Source organism: Carassius gibelio, chromosome B19 (genome assembly GCF_023724105.1).
Source record: "Carassius gibelio isolate Cgi1373 ecotype wild population from Czech Republic chromosome B19, carGib1.2-hapl.c, whole genome shotgun sequence".
Classification (NCBI taxonomy): domain Eukaryota; kingdom Metazoa; phylum Chordata; class Actinopteri; order Cypriniformes; family Cyprinidae; genus Carassius; species Carassius gibelio.
This window is the reverse complement of record NC_068414.1, coordinates 17,827,428-17,850,880: the sequence shown is the minus strand read 5'-3', so window position 1 is coordinate 17,850,880 and position 23,453 is coordinate 17,827,428. Positions and strand designations below refer to the sequence as shown.

General features: G+C 38.3%; 2 protein-coding genes across 5 annotated transcripts in view; both read left to right on the top strand.

Annotated features, from left to right (window-relative positions):
* The window catches only part of LOC127979465 (phosphoprotein associated with glycosphingolipid-enriched microdomains 1), a 52,167-nt gene extending 41,582 nt beyond the window's left edge, over positions 1-10,585 (top strand). The window contains exons 5-8 of the mRNA XM_052584947.1: positions 1,930-2,026; positions 2,112-2,638; positions 7,701-7,757; positions 7,897-10,585. Of these exons, the coding sequence (XP_052440907.1) occupies positions 1,930-2,026; positions 2,112-2,638; positions 7,701-7,757; positions 7,897-8,211 (996 nt within the window). The 3' untranslated portion in view covers positions 8,212-10,585. The remainder of the gene's footprint in view (positions 1-1,929; positions 2,027-2,111; positions 2,639-7,700; positions 7,758-7,896) is intronic.
* Positions 10,586-12,898: 2,313 nt separating this feature from the next.
* Positions 12,899-23,453, top strand: part of znf704 (zinc finger protein 704) — a 50,093-nt gene continuing 39,538 nt past the window's right edge. The window contains exons 1-2 of one of the 4 annotated variants that reach the window (XM_052584941.1): positions 12,899-13,664; positions 17,975-18,204. In XM_052584941.1, the coding sequence (XP_052440901.1) occupies positions 13,419-13,664; positions 17,975-18,204 (476 nt within the window). In that variant the 5' untranslated portion in view covers positions 12,899-13,418. The remainder of the gene's footprint in view (positions 13,665-17,974; positions 18,205-23,453) is intronic. The other 3 variants (XM_052584940.1, XM_052584939.1, XM_052584938.1) reach the window with 3 other exon arrangements.

The following is a 23,453-nucleotide window of genomic DNA, read 5'->3' as shown; positions in this document are numbered from 1 at the left end:
CTGTGGGAATGTTTTATGCATGAATCGTTCATTGTAACTGTCATTAAATGAGGGGGCCTGCCAGCATGTCTGTGGCTTGTTGACTGATTATGAAGGCTTGTGGAGCACACATGTACAGTACAAAGATCATCAGGCCCCCACACAGCCAGATGTTGATTTTATATTTATTATATTCATTGGGATGCGTTTACCTCAAATGTATCGTTAGCTATGCTTTCTGCATTTGCATGCTGTGCACTACACTAACAGCAACATGAAAGCTGTAAAAATGTCTAAACTGTGGCCTTTATGCAAATGCTGTTAATAACACTTACTGGTTATGCTTACATTACTACAGAAACTGGGCTCTCTGCATTTTGAGGTTTGCGACTTATTTTGAATTTCACAAGAGTAGTTAAATGACTTGTAGATTACATTAAGAATAACAACACATTTCTACTTAAGAGTGGGTTTAAATGTTATTGACTGCACTAGGACTTTATCAAATCATTTTTGCATGGTGAAAGAGAGTGGGTACCACTCTAAAACTCAGCCGGAATGAACGAAGAGATAAACCATCACTTGCATAAAACCAAACCATATAGGCTTTTAGATATTTTGTCAAACAGCTGAGCTGCAAACGATTGCACTTCCTCCAACTAAAAATAAATTTTACTTATTTTTAATCAACTGAATCGAACTTCTCAGTTCAAATTCTCAATATGTGCTAACATTCATCAAGAAATTTCTGAAGGATCATGGGACTTCAAAGACTGGAAAAAATGATGCTGAAAATTCAGCTTTGCATCACGGGAAAAAATTACATTTTAAAATGTATTAAAATATAAATGTTCTTTAGAATTGTCAAATTTCACAATATTACTGTTTTGCTTTTACAAAATACAGCCTTGGTGAGCAAAAGAGACTTATTTTCAAAAAACTGAAATCTTATTGTCTCTAAACTTTAAGTGGGAAAAAAGTCATTTAAATAATAGTAATTAATTGATTAGAATTTAAATTGGAGCAATTCAGAATTTAATCTACTGTAAATAATAATAATAATAATAATAATAATCTTCTAGGTCTCATTGCAGCCGATATTTGTTACATTACATTTTAAGATTAATATTTATATATAGGTGTAGTCTTGCTTTATATGAAAACTGGGCAGATAACCACTTTGGAGACAAACACAGGGCTGTGACCTCAAGGTTGAGACCATCTGTATTATATAAAGTGAGTAGTAATGATTGTGACATGATTAAGCAAATGTCTGACATTATCTCTCTGTTAACCGCAGTAAACCTCTATAGTTTTGATGGATATCTGAAGGCAAATCTTTGCACGATAATATACATCTTCCCTGTCAATATATTGAGGGGGGCTTTGTTTAAATGGCGGTGTCTGTCACAGCCTGACAGGTTAAATGGGGTCTTTGTCTTTCAGTGACAATCTGAGTGGCTCTCAGCTTTTAACCTCCTGCTTCTGAAGGACTTAATCACCCTGGCAACAGGCATTTCAAAGACCTGCCACTAGGTGTTCTCAGAGTGCCACAGCAGGGTGTTTTGCTACGGTTTAAAGATGCAAACAAAGAGCTCAGTCCAAGTGTCTTTGTCTCTGGTCTCCTTATAGCAGGTTCTCAACCTTTTTTGGTCCTTGACCCATTTTTTTATTTAAATTCTTGCTCTCTGACTGGTGTCAGAGAATTAAGCTATGCATGCTACCATCTCACAAATGACCCATTACATTTCACATTCAATCAGTTTTATCATTGACCCTGAAATTATAAGACAGAATCAAAAGTCTAGCATGTATCTCATCTCTGTTTTCATGACCCAAAGTTTGAGATCCCCTGCTTTAGCTTGCAGTCTGAAGACCGATTGCATCATTGAATGGTTTTTATTTCATTTATAGTGCATAGGTAACAAATTACATCCTATTTCTCTGCAGGTGTCAGAAAAGGAAGTATGTAGCCAGTCAGTAGAGAGCCATGGGACTGACTTGGCGATCAGCAGCTCTCATAATGGGCCTCTCACCAGTGGTACAGGTAACAGTTCTACGGTCTCATTGACACTGTCTGTAAACAACTACAGCAGGCAACTCACACTCTTTCAACTTACCTTTGTCCTCAGTACTAACGGACACAATGGACACAAGTCCCCAGCCTTCAGAAGACATGCTGTCCAGCCAATCAGAGATCAGATCCTCTAAGTATCACCAGGATCGGGAATTACCCAGCATTCCACCCACCGATACCCTCAAAGGAGCCATCGATACGCAAGCTCCCGCAGGAGAAGGCACGTATGAGGTGGTGAAGGACAGCGCTTCCCGTGATGTCAGTGTCGAGGACTGTCTATACGAGACGGTGAAAGAACTCAAGGACATTGGCCTTTCCAACGGTACACTAAGCCCAGAGGAACCATCTGCACCTCTTTTTAATGGCCACCCAAGCCCCGCTACACCAGACCACACCATGCTGCCCAATGGTGTGGAGTATGCCTCTGTCAACCTCAGCAAGAAGAGCCGCTACAGCACCGACATGGAGGCCAGGCGCTCGGCTGCCATTGTGAATTTCGAAGAGCCTGAGGATGAAAAACCACCTCCTGTACCAGACAAAGCTCTGGATGAGAATGAGAATCAGCAGATTCCTAATGGACAGGTGGGGCTACCAAACTCTCTTTCTTATGAAAGTACCATTGTTGTCCAGTAGAGAAACATGTAGAGTTAACTTCTTTGCATGAATCCACATTATCGCAAGGCATAACATACCTGCACTTGTATCGCCTGGCAGACGCTGTACAGGCACTGGATTGTTTTGATGGTCAGTGCTACCGATACTTTAGAACAGTGGTTCCCAAGCTCCTGGAGGCCCCCCAAACACTGCATATTTTACATCTCTCCTTTGTCTGACACACCCTTTTCAGATCTTGGAGTCTCAACGAATGAGCTGATGATCTGAATCAGGTGTGTTTGATTAAGCAGACATGGAAAACCTGCGTTGTTGGGTGGGCCTCCAGGAACGTGTTTGAGAACCACTGCTTTAGAAGGACTAGGGCTGTGTTTTTGTTGTGTGTCGTGGGTTTCACGATAATGGACATGGAATGTCGACATATATGTAAAGCGATTGAAAGAACATAAAGAGGGAATCTCCAACGACAACTGGCATTGCTAGATTTACTACAAGTGCCTGCACTTCAGCATCCAACTATTTATCACCTTTCTTCATACAGTACTTGCAAAATAAACTGACACAGGTGTTTACAGTATGTATACAAGGCATTTTAAATCATGGGATGTGAGTGTGTTGTCGAACGCGTCTGGCTAGGCGTCAGTGTCTACTGACATCACGGTAAGTACCAGTTGTACTGGTAAGACCCTGCTCCAGAGCAGGAGCTACTTTGGTCCTCGAAAAAGGCAGTCCAGTATAGGGTTGTGCCGATAGACGATTGTAGATTTCTCTGTCGATAATCAAGACGAAATTAGGATCATTCTCCTATTAATGTATTACATTATAATAATAACTATTATTTTTATTAGGCTGCTTATTATAATTCAGCTATCAAACTGCCCAGCTATTTCACTTTATCCCCTCATTTCACATGCACACACACACACACTGCGAGCGCAGGAGGATTAGAGCCTATAGTCACTGAAGTTGTCCGCTTTGACTCTGATAACTCGTTAAATCCATGAATTGATAGAGATAGAAAAGGCTGCTACACAGCATCACGCTCTTCTCAAACATGAGAGATTAACTCTTTCTTGGCGTTACAAATAAAGTAAAGACGAAATATTAACAAGGCGGTAGAGCGAATTTTTCACATTATCCACTATGGATGATAAGTTCGCTCTGCCGCCTTGTTATTATTTTCATGCACTCCAAACTATAATGTGATGCATCGGTTCAGCCGTTACAAAGTCTCCATCCACAAACAGACGTACATTGTCTCCAGATATAAGGTATTTCATTGCACTTTAACAAGTTATCTGAACGGCCTATATATGTGCAATATTTTAAACGAGCCCTCACTAACTGAGTTTAATGCCACCGTTATGTTAGACGACTGCTCATTCTTGTTTCTGTGGCGGTGCGTCGGTCTCGTCATGAGGCACGCGGTCCGGAGCGCTGTATGACTGATGCATCAGTTCAATTAAACTTACTCCAAAATTATGAACTTACCTGTTTTAAATACTTTATATTTAACATGTTTATTTATGCCCAATATTAGTGTTAAACTGCTGGACTTTAAATGAAATCTACTATTGATTTTCCCCGAACATTTAGAATATTTAGACTGATAACTTCCGTGCACAGATGCAGCAGATTTGTCACAGGATGCGCAATATTTTCTTTGAGCAAAAAAAAGTATTTTCGTAGCTTCGTAAAATTACCGTAGGCCCACTTATGTCGCATGGATATTTTAACGATGTTCTTACTATGTTTCTGGACCGTGAACCTGTCAGTTGTGCTACTGTTTATGCAGGGTCAGAAAGCTCTCGGATTTCATTAGAAATATCTTAATTTGTGTTTTCTTAATTTTCTTCAGTAATCATTTTCTTTAGCAGGAGCAACTCCATCTCCTGCAGAGTGATGAGACCCTTTAACGTGTATAATCGAGAACAAGGTAATCTCAGAAACAAACCAAAAAGGAGCTGCACTAGCATTCTCCAGTGCCAGCTAAACGTAGAAACCGCAAGAAAATAATAGAGAACAGTGTGTTTCCAGTTTAATTACAATGTTTTAGGTTGATGGTGATATACATACGTGCGCCTGTAGCATACAAATGAAGCCATCTGTAGAGGACAGCAGACAAGCTGCTGTTGCACCCACAGTCAATGTCTGCACACGGTGTAAGCGTTCACTACAGCTACACACTACTATCACCAGTCGAGGACGCCCTGCACCTCCTTTGTTCATCACTTCCCTCTTGCACTCTTGCTCTGTCAATCTCTCTCTTTTGCTCTAATGTTCACTCTCTCTCCTTTTGTTGTTCTCATTTGGTGTTTTTGCCCTGTATTTCTGTTTCCTTTGTCCTTGTACTCAAAAATCAATTATATGTCTTTTCAGACAAAAACAGCACCAGATTTCATGCTCAGCCAGAGATCTACCCAAAACTGACCCATGCTTCTGTTGATCTGAGAGGTTGACCTGAGAATATTTAGAAAGGCAATCAAATGTAATTAGTTGCATTACTTTAATAAAATAATTGAAATAGCTGCACTACTTATTGCATTTCAAATAGGGTAACCTGTTGTCTGTAACCAATTCGATTTCCAAAGTAACCTTCTCAACACTGAAAACGCATCAAAGTAATACAATTGCAATCAGGCAATTAGTATCCGCATTGGATATTTGTAAACAAAATAATTTTAGACGGATTGAGAAACAAAGTGTCTGATGGGACACAACATACATAGTAAGTACATGGGAATTGGATGTTCACTAACTAAACCAATCTGAATGCTACTAGTAAGCAATCAAGTTTTGTTTCGCATCATATTTGCCTAAAGTGAGTTTTAAAAACTTGCCAACCCTTGTTCTGATGTCAGTAGTTACTAATTCAAAACCAGCAGAGTTTAGAGGCCAATTTAGAGACAATTTTGCCCGACATTTCTGTAAATGTGTTTCCAGATCGTCCACTGGATTTGGCACTGGCCGTGTTGGCGCTTAAGGGTGGCACCCTTTGGGTTAAAGTGTCTCCTACAACACCATTGGTTTAAACTTGACACCTCAATCAATCCAAATCCCATTCGCTGTGGCCTGATGTAGACGTGTAATGGGGCTGCAGTGATTCATCTTATCGGTCACATGTGCGCATAAGGATCAGAGCGTTCCAGCTGTCTGACAGCTCACACTCATGATGAATGAGATGGCAGAGCATGTGTTTACAGGTAAATCAGTCTGTGTTTGATCAAGAGAATCATTCACTTAAAGCTGGGATGCCCTAACTGACAAGCGCATGTTGTAACACATGCACGCACATTGGACACATTGCCTCATTAGTTGGGACTGTGTGGACTGCACTGTATGTTTGGTTATTTGATGAAGGATGCAAGCCTGGCTTGCGCAGAGTGCCATGTGTGTCATTATGCATTGGTGCCACTGTCACTATGCTAGCGTGATGGACTGAGGGCAGCTGTCTTTGATAAACTGTGATTTCAGCACATCAACACTCAGAAGTCTCCTGCTGAAGGGAAGGACTTTTATTGTTAGCACTGATGCCTTGTCGCAAGATGCGTGGGCACATGCTGACGGCTGTGTAAAGGCAAATACTAATCGACGCCACTGAGAGCAGCGCTACAGGCCGTCGCTTCACACCCGGGCCATGCTGTCAGCATCCTGTCAGTGTCAGAGTATGATCTAATGTGAACTAATGGGTGTTCAGCCTTTGGGGAATGTATGTGTTCAGTAAGAAGGGCACTGCAAACGGACCCACCAGTCATTGCATTCCACCTTAGTACTACGCAAAATTTGGCGAAAATAAATGACATTTCTTTTTGGGTGTAGTCAAAGTCCCTTTTAAGGAAAGTCAGTTCACTCTTCGGCCAAATTTGCAATGCCTCTAGGAAGCTATTTTGGAAATGCAAGATCAAATTCTAAGCTTGCGATTTCAAATCAGCAATAAAAACTGACATGAACTGTCCCATAAGTTTTGTTTCTTATGCTCAAATAGTGTTACAAAGCAATATATAGCAAATGTGCATGTGCAGTCCTGTGCAGATTGTTTTTATGGGAACTGGAGCTTCTAACAATAATTGCTATGATGCAATGACTTTATTTTTTTTTTTGAAGTTTTGACAGGGCATGAGATGCAACTGTAATGTAACAGTTAAGTAAATGTTAAATTGTATACATTTATTTTCATATGAAATATTATCAATAAATTGTAATTTATTTCACTAAGAATAAATGTTATTTAATATATATATATATATATAGTGTATGTAGTGTATGTGTCTGTAATGATGTCATCACACAAAAACCTGAGTCTGTGTGACATTGCAGTGTGTTTTAAATGCTTCCGATGATTATTCATTTCTTATATGGGCAAATCAATGGACGAGACACTTTAATTAATATAGAGGGCTGGATAGAGACAAAGGCAAGAGTGAATTAGCAGATGAGCCCTATTGTAAGAGACATTTGTTAGTTGTGATGAGGTCAGGGGTGTTTTCGCGGAGCCACACGTATGGGCTATTAAATTAATTGCTTTGCTAATTAAACCAATATCAAAGCACATCTGGCGAGTCCCTGATGCACATTCTGCGCAATCATATCAAAGCAAAGCACACCTCAAGTTCACAGGGTGAGATGACTTCATCAAAACAGGCTTGAAATTTTGGCATAAAAACATCTAAGGATTAATCTTGAATGGCTTATAGCGTATTTCCTGCTTAACTGTAATCTGTCTGTCAGTGAGGTGACTGTGACAGGGATTGATATTCTTCTCCAACAGCCAAGGTGTCTGCTATTGATCTTCTGTAGGATTTACTTTGTTAATTAATGCCTCAGTTATTGATTCTCTTTGTAAATATATAACCTCTCTTGCTAGGAGAGGAACTGTACATTTGATTTTCAATCAGTAACTCTTTAAGTAATGAATGAGCGGCTTCTGATTGCATCAATCAGTTTTTGACACTAGCATGTGTCAGCTAAAGTGAGCCATTTCCTATATGAAGCGTTTTAAACTAATGGTCTTGTTTTAATCATTTTCCAACAGTTACAATCACCACTGACAACTCCAGAGCTTCAGGACAGCGTGTCTCCGGACAGTGAGGTAGGCTCAGCATAAGCATCTTGTAAAGACCAACTTGGAGTCTTTTTGATATAATTAATCATATTTGCATATTAATATTGCGCTGAACCAAGTCTGTGGAGTAAAGATGTCTTATTCTCTGATGCATTTCCAATTCCAGTTATCAGATATGTACTCCAAGGTAGTGAAGAATTCTATAAAGGAAGCTGAAAATGACTACAGCAGCATTGGAGACATCAAGGGAATGGTGCCGGAGTCGACTTCCAGTGATCTTTACGCCACGGTTGGGGATGAATACCCAATAGCTTTTTGCTCCCAGCCTCCAGAGGGCCTTACAGAGAATACAGACCCTGGGTACGAGACCATCAAGATCTCCAAAGCATCTGAAGAGGCTCATCAGGGCAATGGGATAGTGGAACCTGACTACGAGAGTGTGGGGGAACTGGGTCTCAATGGGGAGATCTCCCGTCTCTGACCACTCAACTAATGGACTGTGGCCACTGAGAGATGACTTCTCTGAGGTTCAGAAGTGGATGTTGGGGTGGTATCGTGTGTATAATGCACTTAACCTTGAATGTTTTTGAACATAGCATTTATGCAGCGCATTGTTTTCGAATATTACAAATGAAAGAGTTCATTCAGACCCGTGAGCCAGCACAGGAAATGAAACACTCTAGAGTTTCTCAGAAGAGGGTTTGTTGTGCTATTCATCTATATTTGGGTGCCACAAACCCAAGTTGGCCCTTAGGTGTCCCTCATTTGGCACCATTTATGATGGATATGTTCCCACCACTTTGCCAATTTTGTCCACACACATTATGAAATAGCTTGCAGTAGGGATGCATCTAATAGATTTGTTGAGCTGGAGTTTTCAGAGCATTTGTTATTTTTAATGTTTTCTGGGCAGTTGATGTGGGCAACGATGACTGTTGCTCTCTAATACACACACCGGCTCTAATCACTTTCCACGGCTTGTTCCCGTTCTAGTGAAACCACAAAACAAAATGCTAACAAATGTGTCCCCACTACTGATATCCACTAATGTACAGCTGTAATTAAGGTTTATTAAAATAAAGAGTTACATTAGGGCGAATTGGAGCCTGAAACCACTTATACACAAAGGAATACTTTTTGCTAGACCAAAGATTAAACATTTACACATGTATAAATATTAAGCAAGAATAACTGCTTCATTGCGAACATAGCAACACAAATGTGACTGAAATTAGTTTAAATGATAAAAAACGTATAATGCTAATGTTATTTCAGATTTGATATAAAATATGCTACTTCACACGGGAACTGTACATCACTTATCAGAATAGCAAAAGATCATGTTTAATTATGTTTGCATATCCTAATTAATATACACGAGCGAAGCCTTCGCCGTTTTGTGACATAATAAGCAGCTGTGTAACCCCCTTCCCAAGTTTTCCCCACTTTTTAAAACAAAGTGACGCCAATGGCTGTGCTCTTATGAGAAATATTTTATTCATAATGTGTACTAGTAGTTTCCTTGTGTTTGCACGCTGCACCTGCTGTGACCTCCACTCTGCCTGCCTGTTTTCACGTGATACTAGTAGAGCAACTGACAGAGCTGTGTCCTTATATAACCCCAAGAAGAGAACCAATCAGATCAAGTCAACAGTAGACCTCTCAGCTCAGTCTATTAAGGAACTACACTCATTTTAATCATTCAGAACTGCTGGCGCATTTACTTTCACAAGTAGTAAGCAAGCGATGTTCACATAAGGCATATCAAAATATAAAAGAAGATCGTTTAAATGTTGCCATCATTCTGAGCCATTTAAAATGTTTTATATTTAGTGTCAAATCGCAGGCTCTGGTGAGGAAGTGACCTTCTAGGTACGCAAAGTTAAGCACACTCATTTATGAGTGTACTAAAAGGGTTTTAATGAAAAGTTGGCTATTTATTGCTGGTGTGAATTCACATCCTTTCAGTTGTTCACTTATTGCCATTTGTGATGTAATTGAGCTATGTTATCAATATGTATGTGTGTGTGTGTTTTTTATTTACACAGATGTATTGATTGAGTATCAGATATATTATATATTTCAGATATTGTTTGGTTTTTACATGTAATAGGTACGCAACATTTCAAAAGACTGAAAAGCACAGGAGAAAAGAGACATGGTACTGCCACACTGCAGCTTTGCCTGGCAGCTTATGTGCTTTATTATCAGGTATGCATTTAGCTGCTTTTACAAACATGTAGCAGTATAATCAAAAAAGCATAGCACATCCAGACGCTGCATGGGGAAACTTCATGCCAAGAGACACTTGTAAATATTAAAAAACTATTATGATCTATTAAATTATGTCAATGTTTAAGTATAGTTCTGTAATAATTGGCAGCAGCTCTCAAATGACAGCACGTTGGACTTTTATAGTTTGTTTGTATTGAGGAACTAATGAAACTTTAAGAGTCATTGGAATATATGCTGTTTTCTAGATACATTTTTAAGAAAAGAAAGTTTAATGGAGGTTTATTAACATTTAAAAGGGTAATAACAGGAATTTGTATTTCTTTGGAGTTCTTTAGCACTATTTCAAATCTGAGGTTTAATTAAGGACTGTGGATGGAGTCAAAATGTTGTCTGTGTTTGCTTGTAATGGTACGTTGTGTTGGTACAGGTTCCACATTCTTGCAAGAATATTCTTGTTTTATTTAATATCATGGTGAAACATTGAACATTTGGTTTCTCCCTCTAACCAAATTTTGTGTATTAAGTTGTAAATAAGATTGAATTTGACATTTATTTCATCATAATCATATTGTGGTATTTGCTTAAATAAACAATATAGTCATGCTGGACTAATGATATAATGTGTGTACATGTTTATTTATTTTATATATATATATATACACACAAACCGGTAATAGCATCATTGCATCAGGGCAATCTTAAGAAAAGAAATTACATTTCTACAGGCTTAGTGCACAAAAGCACAATAGTCTCTTGATATTTAATCTGCCAAATAAATCCTGATAAACTAAGTTCTGAAGTGTAGAAAAACAACCTTTGATAAGGCAGTTTTATTATCATGTCAGTGCACTGGTATTAGGGGACTTAAGAACATATTTCACTGTCCAGCCAGGTATTGCGCCGCAGCATAAATGGCTGCCCACTGCTCCGGGTGTGTGCTCACAGTGTGTGTGTGTGTGTGTGTGTGTTCACTGCTCTGTGTGTGTGCATTTCGGATGGGTTAAATGCAGAGCACAAATTCTGAGTATGGGTCACCATACTTGGCTGAATGTCACTTCACTTTCACTTTCACTTTCACTTTCACTTTATTGATTGCAACACACATTTTCAATGCAAGTACTCCATAAGGGAGCGGCAGCAATCAAGGACATTGAATTTATTATTATTATTATTATTTTTTTACTTTATAAAGATCATTTGTTTGTTAAAAGATTAAATATTTTCAGCCATGCCTTGAGGGGTTATTCCTATAGACAGTTTGTTACAAGCAAATCATGCCCACAAGCACACAGTAATTATATTATACTTTAAGAGGCTGCGAGAAGTGCGGTTCTTTAATCAATGCTACAATCCATTCAGAACTCACCCTGACAAGCATATACAACATGCACATGTTTGTGCTTAACCAGTCACAGAGGTAAATATTTTATATAATGCACACAAGTATGTGGATTACTTTAAAATGTAATTGATGCAAATTACACACTTAAAACTGTAATAACATAATCTCTAAATCACTATGCTTCATCTACTGCTATTATTTCTACTACTTTGACTAAAAAACTAAACTTTTATCAGCAACAGAAAAAATATATTTATTACTGCATGTTTTAAATGAAAAACAAAATCTACGTATTTATTACTAGTAATTTCATAATTTTATCATGTGATGATAAATTTTAGGGGACTTAAGAACATATTTCACTGTCCAGCCAGGTATTGATTGAATCTGTGGTCAAAGCAACAGCAACACAAATTTTCAGTGGAGAGGAGTTGTGAAAGGCAGTGAAGCGGTGACAACATGTAGAAAGTATAGATAACATAATACACACATTTACACTATACACTTTATTTATTTTTACCGTAAGACCATTTGTCTGACTTCCAGTCTCAACTACATCCAGCTATTTTTAGCTGTGCAAAACAGCTCTTTTTGCTGCTTTATGTTGCAAATTGGTTTGTCTCTTCATTTTATTTAAATGTATAATCTTAATTATGAACAAATTTGTAGTCCAAACAGTTTACTGTTTACTGAACTTTGATATTCTTCTCGTTATTTCCCAACGGCAGCTAATGAACCGTAAATCTCGCACACTAACAAAAAACGGCTTACGTACGTATTGAAGAATAAGGTAGATATAAAGTATCATTTTCTAAAAAGGCCGCTAGTACATTTAAAATCATTTAAGCATGCTTTGAATGTATAGTGCAGCCAGAAATAATCAATATGTTAATAGTGAGACAGGCTGTTATCTTGTGTTCTATGGAAGGAAGAAAGACAGGTTTGGAACAACACGAGGATGACTAACAGATGATAAGAGCCTATTTGGGTGAACTACCCCTTTAAGACGTCAAAAATAGAAACAAGTCAACAGCACTTCCTTCCTCAAAATAACAAATAACGTTTAAATATTTGCATTAAGGTCAGAGTCGGACAAGATTATGTTTTGATATGTGACGAGTATTTGAGTGATTTTCCCTAAAGTTATTCTACTAACGTTACTGACAGGTCCCTCCACAGAGGTCCCTTGGGGGGAATCCCTGCCGCCTGTCAATCATTCTAGCCGGGTCACACACAGACGCCTGTGACCCTGCTTTCCCGGGATATTATCATCACTGTTATTACTTATTAATATTATGAACATTGACCGGCCTTCCTAATTAATAACTACTCAAAGACTTTCGTCTTGCCATCCGTGCGTCACTGTTTTAATCGCAGCAGCGCCCGTCGCTTGTGTTTGGAGGGAATCTGCAGGAGAGAACGAGCTCGAGCGACTGGAGGAGTGTGTGCCGCCAGCCAATCAGAACGCACACTGGCTGCGCGAGCGCACATGTTTACAGGCGACATTCCGCCGGTAGAGCCAGTGGCTCTAAAAAACCCGGATGGATTTCTCGGAATGGAGTCTTTCTCACACAAAACCGGATTTACGGCGATACGGGGTCAAAACTAGATATTAAAACAGCACCATCGGCACTGAAGACGCTCATTTATACTATAATATCAATTACATTTCTGTTAGTCTGTTCCTCGGCGATTTATCACATAAATTCCCGCTGTGTGTATTGTGAAAAATACATCGTGTTTATCGATCCAAAAATACGTGCCGCGCCGTGTTTTACCACAACCCGTCAGCTTTAAGGGAACGGCAAGCAAAACAAACAGGTCGACAGAAGAAAGATATCGGTTGCCGGTCGGTGCTTCGGTCAGACGGACAGAGAGCTTATCAAGCGTAGCTCATTTGCATTTTGTGACGGTTCACTGCTCGCGCCGGTGAAATATGTGGATGCGGTGCAGATCTGTGGTAATGTTGTCGTATTATTCGCATGTTCGGCCCGTTATGACGGTCAGTCCGTTTGGGTTTTGTCAGTGTGACATTTCTAGTTGTTAAAGCGACATTGTCGTGCAAAGATATAAGTATTTTTTATTTGCGCGTTTCATTGCTATAATCAACTATGCATACGCGGCGGCTGGTGAAGCGCTCGGTCATTGGCAGCCGCGTGTACGCACCGGGTTTAACGGGAGACGCGGCTCCGCTCACGGGAGTGATCCAGGCTGTCAAACAAGACAACAGAGATGCTTCGACCGGCCATCGGCGCAACGTGTACACGGTGCTCATGCAAGACGGGAGCCTGAAAGACTACTCCGAGGAAGAAATCGCACAGATGACTGCGAAAGCGCCGCTGAAGTCGAGCTTGAAGGTGTGTGTGTGTGGTCAGCTGGGCTTGTTGTTGTTTACAGTTTTGTTTACAGTGCATCGAGAGATTGTTTGTTTTGAACGTGTGAGAATTGGCTCTATATTGCAGTAATGATGCTGATGCTACTGGGGAGCCGTTGGCACCTCAAATGAATCATTTTGGGGTCAAATTTATTTTTTAGTTGCAAAATTCTACACTTGCTTGATACAAATGTTCGTTCAGAATCGCCGGTTTCCATGCTCACCATCTAGTGCATTAAACCCTTACACTTTTGGTCTCTCCATTGTTGGGCTGGAACAAATGTGCAAAAGACTGTGAAGTGCATATGAATTCAAAATGTACTTTGCATATCTATACTTTTTAACTTTCTAACGTTTACTGTGCTGTGGTGAAGGGTCTAACAAAAAGAAAATGGTGCTTTGGTCCCAAAAAATGCTAAAATGATTTGTGTGTGTGTATATATATATATATATATATATATATATATATATATATATATATATATATATATTAGGTTTATTTAGTATAACCATGTTTGAAATGTCACTTCTATCTGTATTTATGTAATATAAATATCACGGTATTTTTTTTTGGAAATATTTAGGTGTGTGTGTGGGGTGTCATCAGATTTACCTTAACCTTAGCCTTAAATCTTATTTTTCTTGTAACATACTGATTTTTTATTTATTAATGACTCGCGTTCGAGGGAGTCATTTGTGAACCCAGTGACGGCTCTGAATGATTCACTATATTACTCAAATCGCTCGTGAGCTCAACTCTTCTGCTTCGTGAATCTTTTTGCTAAAAAGAACCGGTTCATAGGAGTCACTTTTTCGAGAGTCGGTCATCTCGCGCGGTGTTCATTGCATTCAGCGAACAGAAAGATGCAAAATAGCGGTGCTGGAAACACTGTAAACTGATGTAATTAAACTATCGCACAATCGCGTGATGAAATGTGTCTAAACCACATATAGACAAACAAAGTTTCCCCGACCTAGTAGATTAAAATTATTGTCGTAAATTAGACTTGTTTTGTTTCATTTGTGGCCGTTTTAGTCGAGGTCTGTAGCTATGCAGGGCTGTGTAAGCCACTGTTTATCTGAGTTCAGTGGGTGGATAACCGTGGCAAACAAACACGCTCTGCAGCATTCACGCGCCAACAGAAGCATCTGTGCGCGCGCGCGTACAACAGCCTCCATCTCTCCTCTGCAACCGGCTCATTCTCAGTGCTGTTTTAGTGTGTTTTCGACATTCATTGCTAGTACATTCATCGTGTTTGCATGAATATGTCTTGTTTGATTTTTAGTTAATGCTCAGCTCAAGCTCATTTTATTCACTGGACTCCGCATGATTGCACACAAGGTTGAGTGCGTTGCTTGCACGTAATTGCAAAATACAAAGGGTTTTATATAATGACCTAATTGCAGTCATCAAGTTAAACAGCCTGAGGTGCCATATCAAAACAAAGAGGGTCAAAATGACAAGAACGGCACCAGCTCTATTTCATTATTTTACAGTATGAGCTGCAAGACTTTGATTTGTAGGTTTTGCATGGAAATAATTAAAATTAATTAGAATAAATAACCTAATACATAATACCTAAAATCTGCATGCTTTATTTGCATACACGTTTTATTTGTTTACTGGTGTACATTCAATGTTTGTATGTGCTTGTTTTTGGCAAGTATGGCAACTGATATGCTTCAGTGTTTTTGTAATCTGCACTACCAATCAGACATCCATTTAATTTTTATTCAGTGCCACTATTTATTCGAGCAGCTATTATATACGTCATGTTCTATGTTAACATATGATGGGGAAAAAGTTAAGATGTAAGCAATGCAAGCAAGGAGGGATGTGAAACTAAAGTGAGGGCTAATGGTCCCGGAGCAGCTGCTCCATAAAGGCAAGCAAAACGGAGCTCTACAGAGGGTCATGCTCATAGAATCTGGGGCTTTGGCAAGGCGCCTGGATTCCCAAACGAGTGCCATTCGGCTTGGGGGAATGCCACTTGTTGACTTCGTAGTAAGGAGGGGCTTGCGTTAAGTGCGTTACAGTGTGGCATTTCCAGACAAAGGCGGACTGGATTGTTTTTGTTCCCCTGTTGTTTCCACTGCTTAATATCAAAATTTAATTAACACACAAGGACTGTCTAACAGTTTAACTCTTTATGCACCAAGGCTTTGTTGCTGGTTTACATTTTATTCACATGAAATGGTTGATTATTTGGTCATAATAGATGCAAGCTTTAAACATTTTTGTTATGATTTAACGAAATGCATCATAATTCTTTTAACAGGGGATCTCTCAAACCTTAAAGTGCTGCATCTCACATGTGAACATTGTGTGTTGGTTTTTCTCGTGAATATTCAAAAATAAATAAATAATTTGTAGATAATTAATTTCGAGTGCTCATCTGTGTGCATCCGGCTCTCAAAACTAATTAATGCTGTTATTAGATCAGTCAAGATCTGTTTAAATCGATTAAAATCCTCTTACTCCTCTTAGCAAAAATAAGATCTCATTTGAATAGTTTGACTGGCACATGAATTGTGACCCATATTTGATCAGTTTGGAGTGTGCTCCACATGAGGTGAGAAAGCTGTGGTCGTTAAAAAAAACAAGCACACAAAGCAAGGGTGTGTTTTTATCTTGAGAGAGAAAGACTTAATAGTGTGTGAAATTTAAATTTGAACTTGTCAGCTGTGCAGTTTTGATTTGACGCTTGAAAGTCTTGCACAACATGATACCGCTTTAACAAATCTGTTCATCTCATGAAAATATGCCAAAGCCTGGCATTCACCTTGTTCAGGAAATAGCATTATTCCTGCCATAAGGGAGGTTTAAAGAAAGAGTTAACCCCAAAAAATGAATATTCTGTCAGCATTCACTCTTTTATTCTGTTTTTCAATGAAGCACCATTAGTAAAACTGTGCCTGATACAGATACTAAGCTGATGAATGGCAGATATTGCATTTCTACATTACGCATAAATAAAAATAAAATAAAAAAAGCACACTTAAATCATACATTTTAAATGCCTGAAGTGAATTTAGACGTCACTACATTATAATGGAATTGTATTAAAGGTTTAGCATTTTTAAATGTAAAGTTTTAAGTGAGTGTTAGATAACACCAACTTGAAAACCAAGAAAAAATATATTCATAATTACATATCCAATGTCATAATCAATAATATGTATATCTAATACATATAATAAAATCTCTAATATTGGCTGAAAACCTATTGTGCGTCCCTAGCTTTTCACCCAGAGCTTATTGTTTGGCTGCAGAGGAATATCATGCACAAGTAATATAGACCATGTTTGGGATACATTTTAGTATCAGTTTTAAAGCTTAAAAGCATAATCCTCATTTATTGTTATTGCATGGAAAAGAGCAGCGAGCACATTTTCCAAAAAAACTTTCTTTTGCATCCACAGAAGAAAGAAAGTCATACGGGTTTGGAATAACATGAAAATGAGTAAATAATGACAGTATGCACATAAATAAAAATAAACTCTATTAAAATACCACACTTCACTACTAGTGAGGTAAAATTCAGTTTAGGATGTTGTTTTATTTACCATTTTAGCAGTTATCAGCTGAGTTTCTTGGACCAGTATTGAGGCAGGTATCTAGGTAGCCATCCATTTTTATTTTAACTTCATTATAGCTTGTAAAGTCACAGCTACTCAAAGCCCAGCATGATGGGTGTTTACTCTCTCCTCAGTCAAACTATTCGTGTTACGGTAAGATAATGATCTGGATTGCACGCCGCTCACTGTTAGATCACGCTCTCCGTTGGTGCATACAGTGATGTACGTCGTCTTAGCCCCTGTTTGCCCTTTCTGTAGCACGCGGTTTAGTGTACCGCAGCTTTAGTCACAGTGCAATAGAAAAGTCTACGGCTGCTGTGCAGATGAGACGTGCAAGAGGAAAAGCTGCTCGTCTTTGCATTAGTGTGGTCACGGATGGTGGCTTGTTGCGCTAAGGGGGGAAATGGCAGAGCGAGGGGGATTTATTTTTCTTTTGTCAGCAGCACAGATATCTTATAAACAAACGAGCCTGCAGATGAGCGAATAGGATTTCTCTATCCAAAACATTGTTCAGGTGTTTGTATTGACCGGTGCATTAATTACCAACAGCTTAAATACAGCCTAATGTTCCATGAATGCAAGCAAACAAGCCTCACGACAGGGGTCTATAACATTAAAGGCCCGTAGGTGTAAATAGGGCTGCATTGACTGGAGCCACATGGAGAGACTATTAACACAGTTAAGACTGAAGAAACTGTTTTTTTTTTTCTGCAGAGCACCTGTAATGGTGGCCAGCGGGATGGGCCCACACAGGGCCAGAATGGGGGCGTGCAAAGAGGAGAGTTGCCCTCCCTCAGCCCGGAGAGCACAGAGGAGCCAAGGGTGCTGGAGCACAAGCGATCGGGCCGAGTGCTAGAGCCAGAGAAAGATCACACCCGCTCGGTTTCTCTGCTGGAACAAAAACGCAAGGTGGTCTCTTCCAGCATCGACGTACCACAAGCCAGGTAAGGATGAGCGCCCCCTACAGGAACAGATGAGAACTGAAGGAATGATGTGTTATTGTTTATTTCATTTTTCATTATTTTAATAAATAAGAACTACACTGTAGTGCAGGTAAGATGTTGGTTTTGATTATGTTTGCTTTTTCAGAATTGAATGAAATATTTTCCCCTATGCATATTAAAAGTATAAAAAAGATTAACTGTCAGTCATATGGCGGTCAAGGTTCCCAAACCTTCTGCCGTTAGTCTGAAGGTCTGGTTATGTGAAACTAATTGTAGTATATCTTCCACTGTTTAAATGTTTGGGGTCAGTAAAATTGTAATGTTTTTTTAAATAAGTTTCTTATGCTCACCAAGGATGCATTTAGTTGATCAAAAATATTATTATAATGTGGAATATTATTACAATTTAAAATAAATGTTCTCTGTTTTTATATATTTTAAAATGCAATTAATTATTGTGATGACCAAGCTGAATTTTCAGCATTAATTATACTTTAATTGTATTTGTTATTTTAATTTGAAAATGTTATTGTAATTTACTGTTATATATTCATTACATAATGCACTTAAGTGAAACGAAGCCCACCAGTATATTTGCACAAGCTTGTTTGTGGTTTGTGAATCCTGTGGTCTAAACGCTTTATAGCATTTGCACTTTTTTTTTCTGACACCTCTATCATGCAGAACTACAAAAACATTGAGAAAGCTGTTTTCCTTTGTTTGTCCAAAGTAATTTGAGGCATGATTTGATACACAAACATAGTCTTTTTAGTGTGACTTTTTAGATCCTAAAAATCAATTGGCAATTCAATTGACATGAAGCATCTGCTGTCTGATAGCTCTATTACAACACTGAGGCCTGATATCGACTCAATATTTATTTGTTGATGAATTATTGATCTCAATTTCTATTCTATTCATCCATCAGGGAAAAAAAAAATCTCATTGAGCAATGAATTTATTTTATGGCTGAGAAAGATGTTTGTGATTTCCGTCTGCGTTAATTGGCCTTGCACGTTTGATTTGCTATAGGTTGACTACCGATGTCCCTAGGTGTTGTATTGATCCCCTCAGTGGTGCTCCATTTATGAAGCTCATTATTTTTAATGCTTATAGAAAAAGGCGATTAATCCTACATGTACAACAAATTATGTTTGTCCCTCTACCTCTACATATTGAGAGATTGCACTGCTGGCTGTGCTGTGGTGCTATACAATTAGTTTTTGGAACAGATTATTAATATTAACATGACACAAAATAACATCAACTTCCAATTTATATATAAAAAGAAAAATTTCATATTCTTGGATCATGTCACACTAAAGACTAGATAAAGGGCTGCTGAAAATTCAGCTTTGCATCACAGGAATAAATTACACTTTAAAATATATTACCATGTAAGTTATTGTAAATGTAATACAAATTTCATAGTATTATTGTTTTTACATAAATTTTGATGAAATAAATACAGCCTAAAAACCATAAAAAAAAAAATCTTATCATGAACCTCTAGGCAGAGCAATTCATCATGATTGAACCCATTTTTAGATTTGTGTGCGTGAGTTAATTCAATCTCACAGTGCGTGTAACCATGTTTGCTCATATATTTTCTTTTCTGTGTTTCTTTTGGACAACTCAAACCTCAAAACGTGTACGCTGAGCTCTGAGGTATATTATTAATCACGATTCTGGACATGAAGCAGCCACAAGTTTAAATATCTCAAAATAATTATGGTGCCTTTCTGTTGGCAGGGCCAGTCAGTTTAGACAAACACAGACAAAGTTCTGGATCGTGTGCTTTGGTTTCTTCTGCATTTCTCAGCTCCAGGATAGTTGATCAATCCATTGTGGCAAACTAGCTGGAGAATTAGCTTCACTGTTATTGTGTATAGTGTTTCCAACATGTCAAAATCAATATATAGAGTCTTGCGATGAATGATTTTTAGAAAGCGCCAGAGAAGACCATTAGATTCCATAGGCCAAGAGTCTATTGTATGAAATCACATGAGCGCCATGCACTTAATCACATTAACAAAAAGAAGACACTTAGACCAAAAAAAGGTTAGATATAGGTTCGACTACCTTGTGTTTAAATTCAGGAGGAAGTATGGGCGTCCTTACTCTGAAATTGTGATTGATTGTCACTGGTCTGCCTAAATGGGAAATGGTGACACATAAGGAAGAGAATGGAACAATTAAGACTAAACTGTTGTGAGGAAGGTGATCCAGATACTTGATTGTGATTGGAGACCAGGTTGCATGCTCTTGAAGTTGTGATTGCAAACAGCAGTGACCTAGATGCAGTAACACTTTAATATCACAGGACTGGAGCTTGTAAGTAGCCACTTGGTTTGTGTTCAATCAGTGTACAATAGAGTGTGTGCTGGGGTTTGTTTGGTGACCTGCAGGTCCAGGGGGGGTGAAGGGGGCCACACGTTTCCCATCTCACGTCAGCTGTTTCAGCATTCATTATTGGATGGTGAATAGCTTAGTTCATCATATTTGTTTACAGAGTTCCACCACAAGCATTCTGTGACTTGTATATTAGTTGACCCAACATGATTACTGACCTCTCTTTCCCCCACCAGCTTTGCTGAAAGAGTGGTTTATTAAAAGATTGAGAAATGCTGTATGTGGAAACCATTTTGGTTCCTCTTTCTATTAGTTTACAACATAAATCTACAGCAGCTTTATATTTTTTCTATGGCAGGAAATAACCTATTTGAACAAGAACAGTTTGACTTTTAATGTTGCAGGCCTCCATCAGACTAATTGTGAGCAGGAAATGAATAATGGTGTGTGTACTGGTATATTTGGTTTATGAGGACACAAATGTGTATAATTACATGGGTACTACAATGTAAACATTGTCCCCATAAAACACAAGGCTTAAAAAACATACAAAACTGTGTCTTATGGAATTAGAAAATTGGCAGTAGTTTTCTGTGAGGGGTAGGTTTAGGTTTAGGGTTGGTGTGGGGTGATAGAAAATACAGTTTGTCCAGTTTAAAAAGCATTATGCCTATGGAAAGGGCCTGTAAACCACAAATGCAAGTATGTGTGTGTGTGTGTGTAGAATTGTGTAAAAGCAACATTAGTTGCTTTAGAATAGTAGTTCAGCCAAAAAAAAAAAAAAGAAAAAGATTATAGACAATATTACTTAATTATCACTAATAATCACTATTTTCCAGTAGTCATGCACCAAAATGAAAATTTTGGACACGCTGGGCTGGAAAACAACAAAATAATTATTTAAAATTAGACTTTCCTACACGTTTCTTACACAAACACATTGATTCTCTTCAGAAAACCACCCAGAGCCACTTGGTGCACTTTTTCTGATGGCTGGATGCACTTTTTCTGGCTTCAAAATCTCGAGCACAATTCACTGCAATTATAAAGCTTGGAAGAGCAAGGACATTTTTTTAACATAACTCTGATTGTATTCATCTGAAAGAAGAAAGTGATACACACCTAGGGTGGCTTTAGAGTGAGTAAATCATGGGTTAATTTTAATTTTTGGTGTTTTTTTAAGTGTGTTATCAAGGTTACATGTTTGAACATTGAAAATAAGAGATTTGTAATCGTGAATCATTGTTTATGAATCTTGAAATATAGGTTATATTCACCTGTGGGAGACTGCAAGAGAGACAGTGGTCAGGAAACCACATTGGAGGATTCTCCAAATAAACCTATTGCTCTGAGAGCTCAATCCCCTGATGAATGCAACCAAATTACTAAGTTTCTTATAACATCTCATATAGCCATATTGCTTGAAATATGGGTGTAACCTTTGTTATAGCTTTTTTTTTCTTTAACAAGTCCCCCCCCCTGTTGATCCAGTGTCGCGATGTGCTGTATCAAAGTGGTGGGTGGATAAACCGAGGAGGGGGCTGATCTGGTTAAACAGTATGCTTTCTCAGTAGAGCAGCTTTACTGGCTGCCAAAGAAAACAAGTTCCCTCAGAAGCGGATGGTGGTTGGCCTGCAACTTTAGAGAGCATGTGATTACCATCTGAAAAGCGCCACTCTTTGCAAAAGCTGGAGTTCTGCAATGCTGGATTTTTTCCAGCACTCTCACAGCAAACAACACCACGCCTGGTGTTGGTCCTGACTGTCTTATCAGTCTGGGCAGAGTGTTGTTTTCCTTTTTTCAGACTTCCATGAACTTCAGGATGATTGAAACTATAGTTCCATTCCTACTTGATTGGCTCGACCTGCAGTAAACTACAAAATAAATGCCTGAATGTGTGCCATCCCAAAAGAATGAAAGAATCCACTGTGTTAAAATGGGATGTGGTTGTTTTAGGAGTCAGTGAAAGAAGGGTATAAACTCGCTGTTCCTAGAAGCATGCAATAAAAATAGAATGACATAACATGTAGACAGAAAGGGCATTTTTTTTAGCTCCATATTCTCCTATATGCGTTAAAACTAATGAACAAAAACATGCAAACCTTTTTTATTTTTTATTTAAAATAAAGAAGAAAAAAAATAATTCCATAAATCAGGCTTTACAGCGTTAAACATTTTTTTTGCGGGAACTGTTCAGTTTTGAAGTACTTTATTTCATTGTTTTAGACATTAATAAAGCAGCAACACAAAATTGATGATGCTGTTTCCAGTCCTCTATCTTGCAAGTTTGATCTGGTTGTGATGATGCAATCAGTTTTTGTTACAGTTTGCATAATTTACATACTGTATAAAAGGCTGTTTATTATGCTCAAAAAGTGACAATGACTACCCTCTTTAAATGCACCTAGTTAAACCCAGTAGCAGGTGGTCAATGAGTAGCACAGTTTGTTGTTTTTTTTATCTCAAAAACCTTTGTGAATATAGTGCAACAATTTCACCCCTAGTCGCTCAAGCCACTAAAACTACATTATTATTTTGTTTTCTGTTTAAAAATGAAAGAATTGTCTAAATTAATTAATTAATTAATTAAAAAAATTTTTTATGTTGGGGCTATGTTGTTAAGCCCAAACTCTAAAAACAGTCATCTAGTTTCTCTTTCATTGCTAAGCAATAATAGCATTTTCCATTAGAAGCTTTAAATCACCGGCCGCTTGCATATCAAGGCTTTGGAAATTGGACCACCTGTGATGGTTTGGAATGAAATGTGCTGGAATTTATATGCTAATTAGTTGTTTCATTAAAAACCCCTGAATATCAGAAAGGGGGAGTGGCCAAGAGTGGATTATGTCTTTTCAAAGCAATAATACAAGCGGCTTGGGTTGTCCTCCAAAAGATGA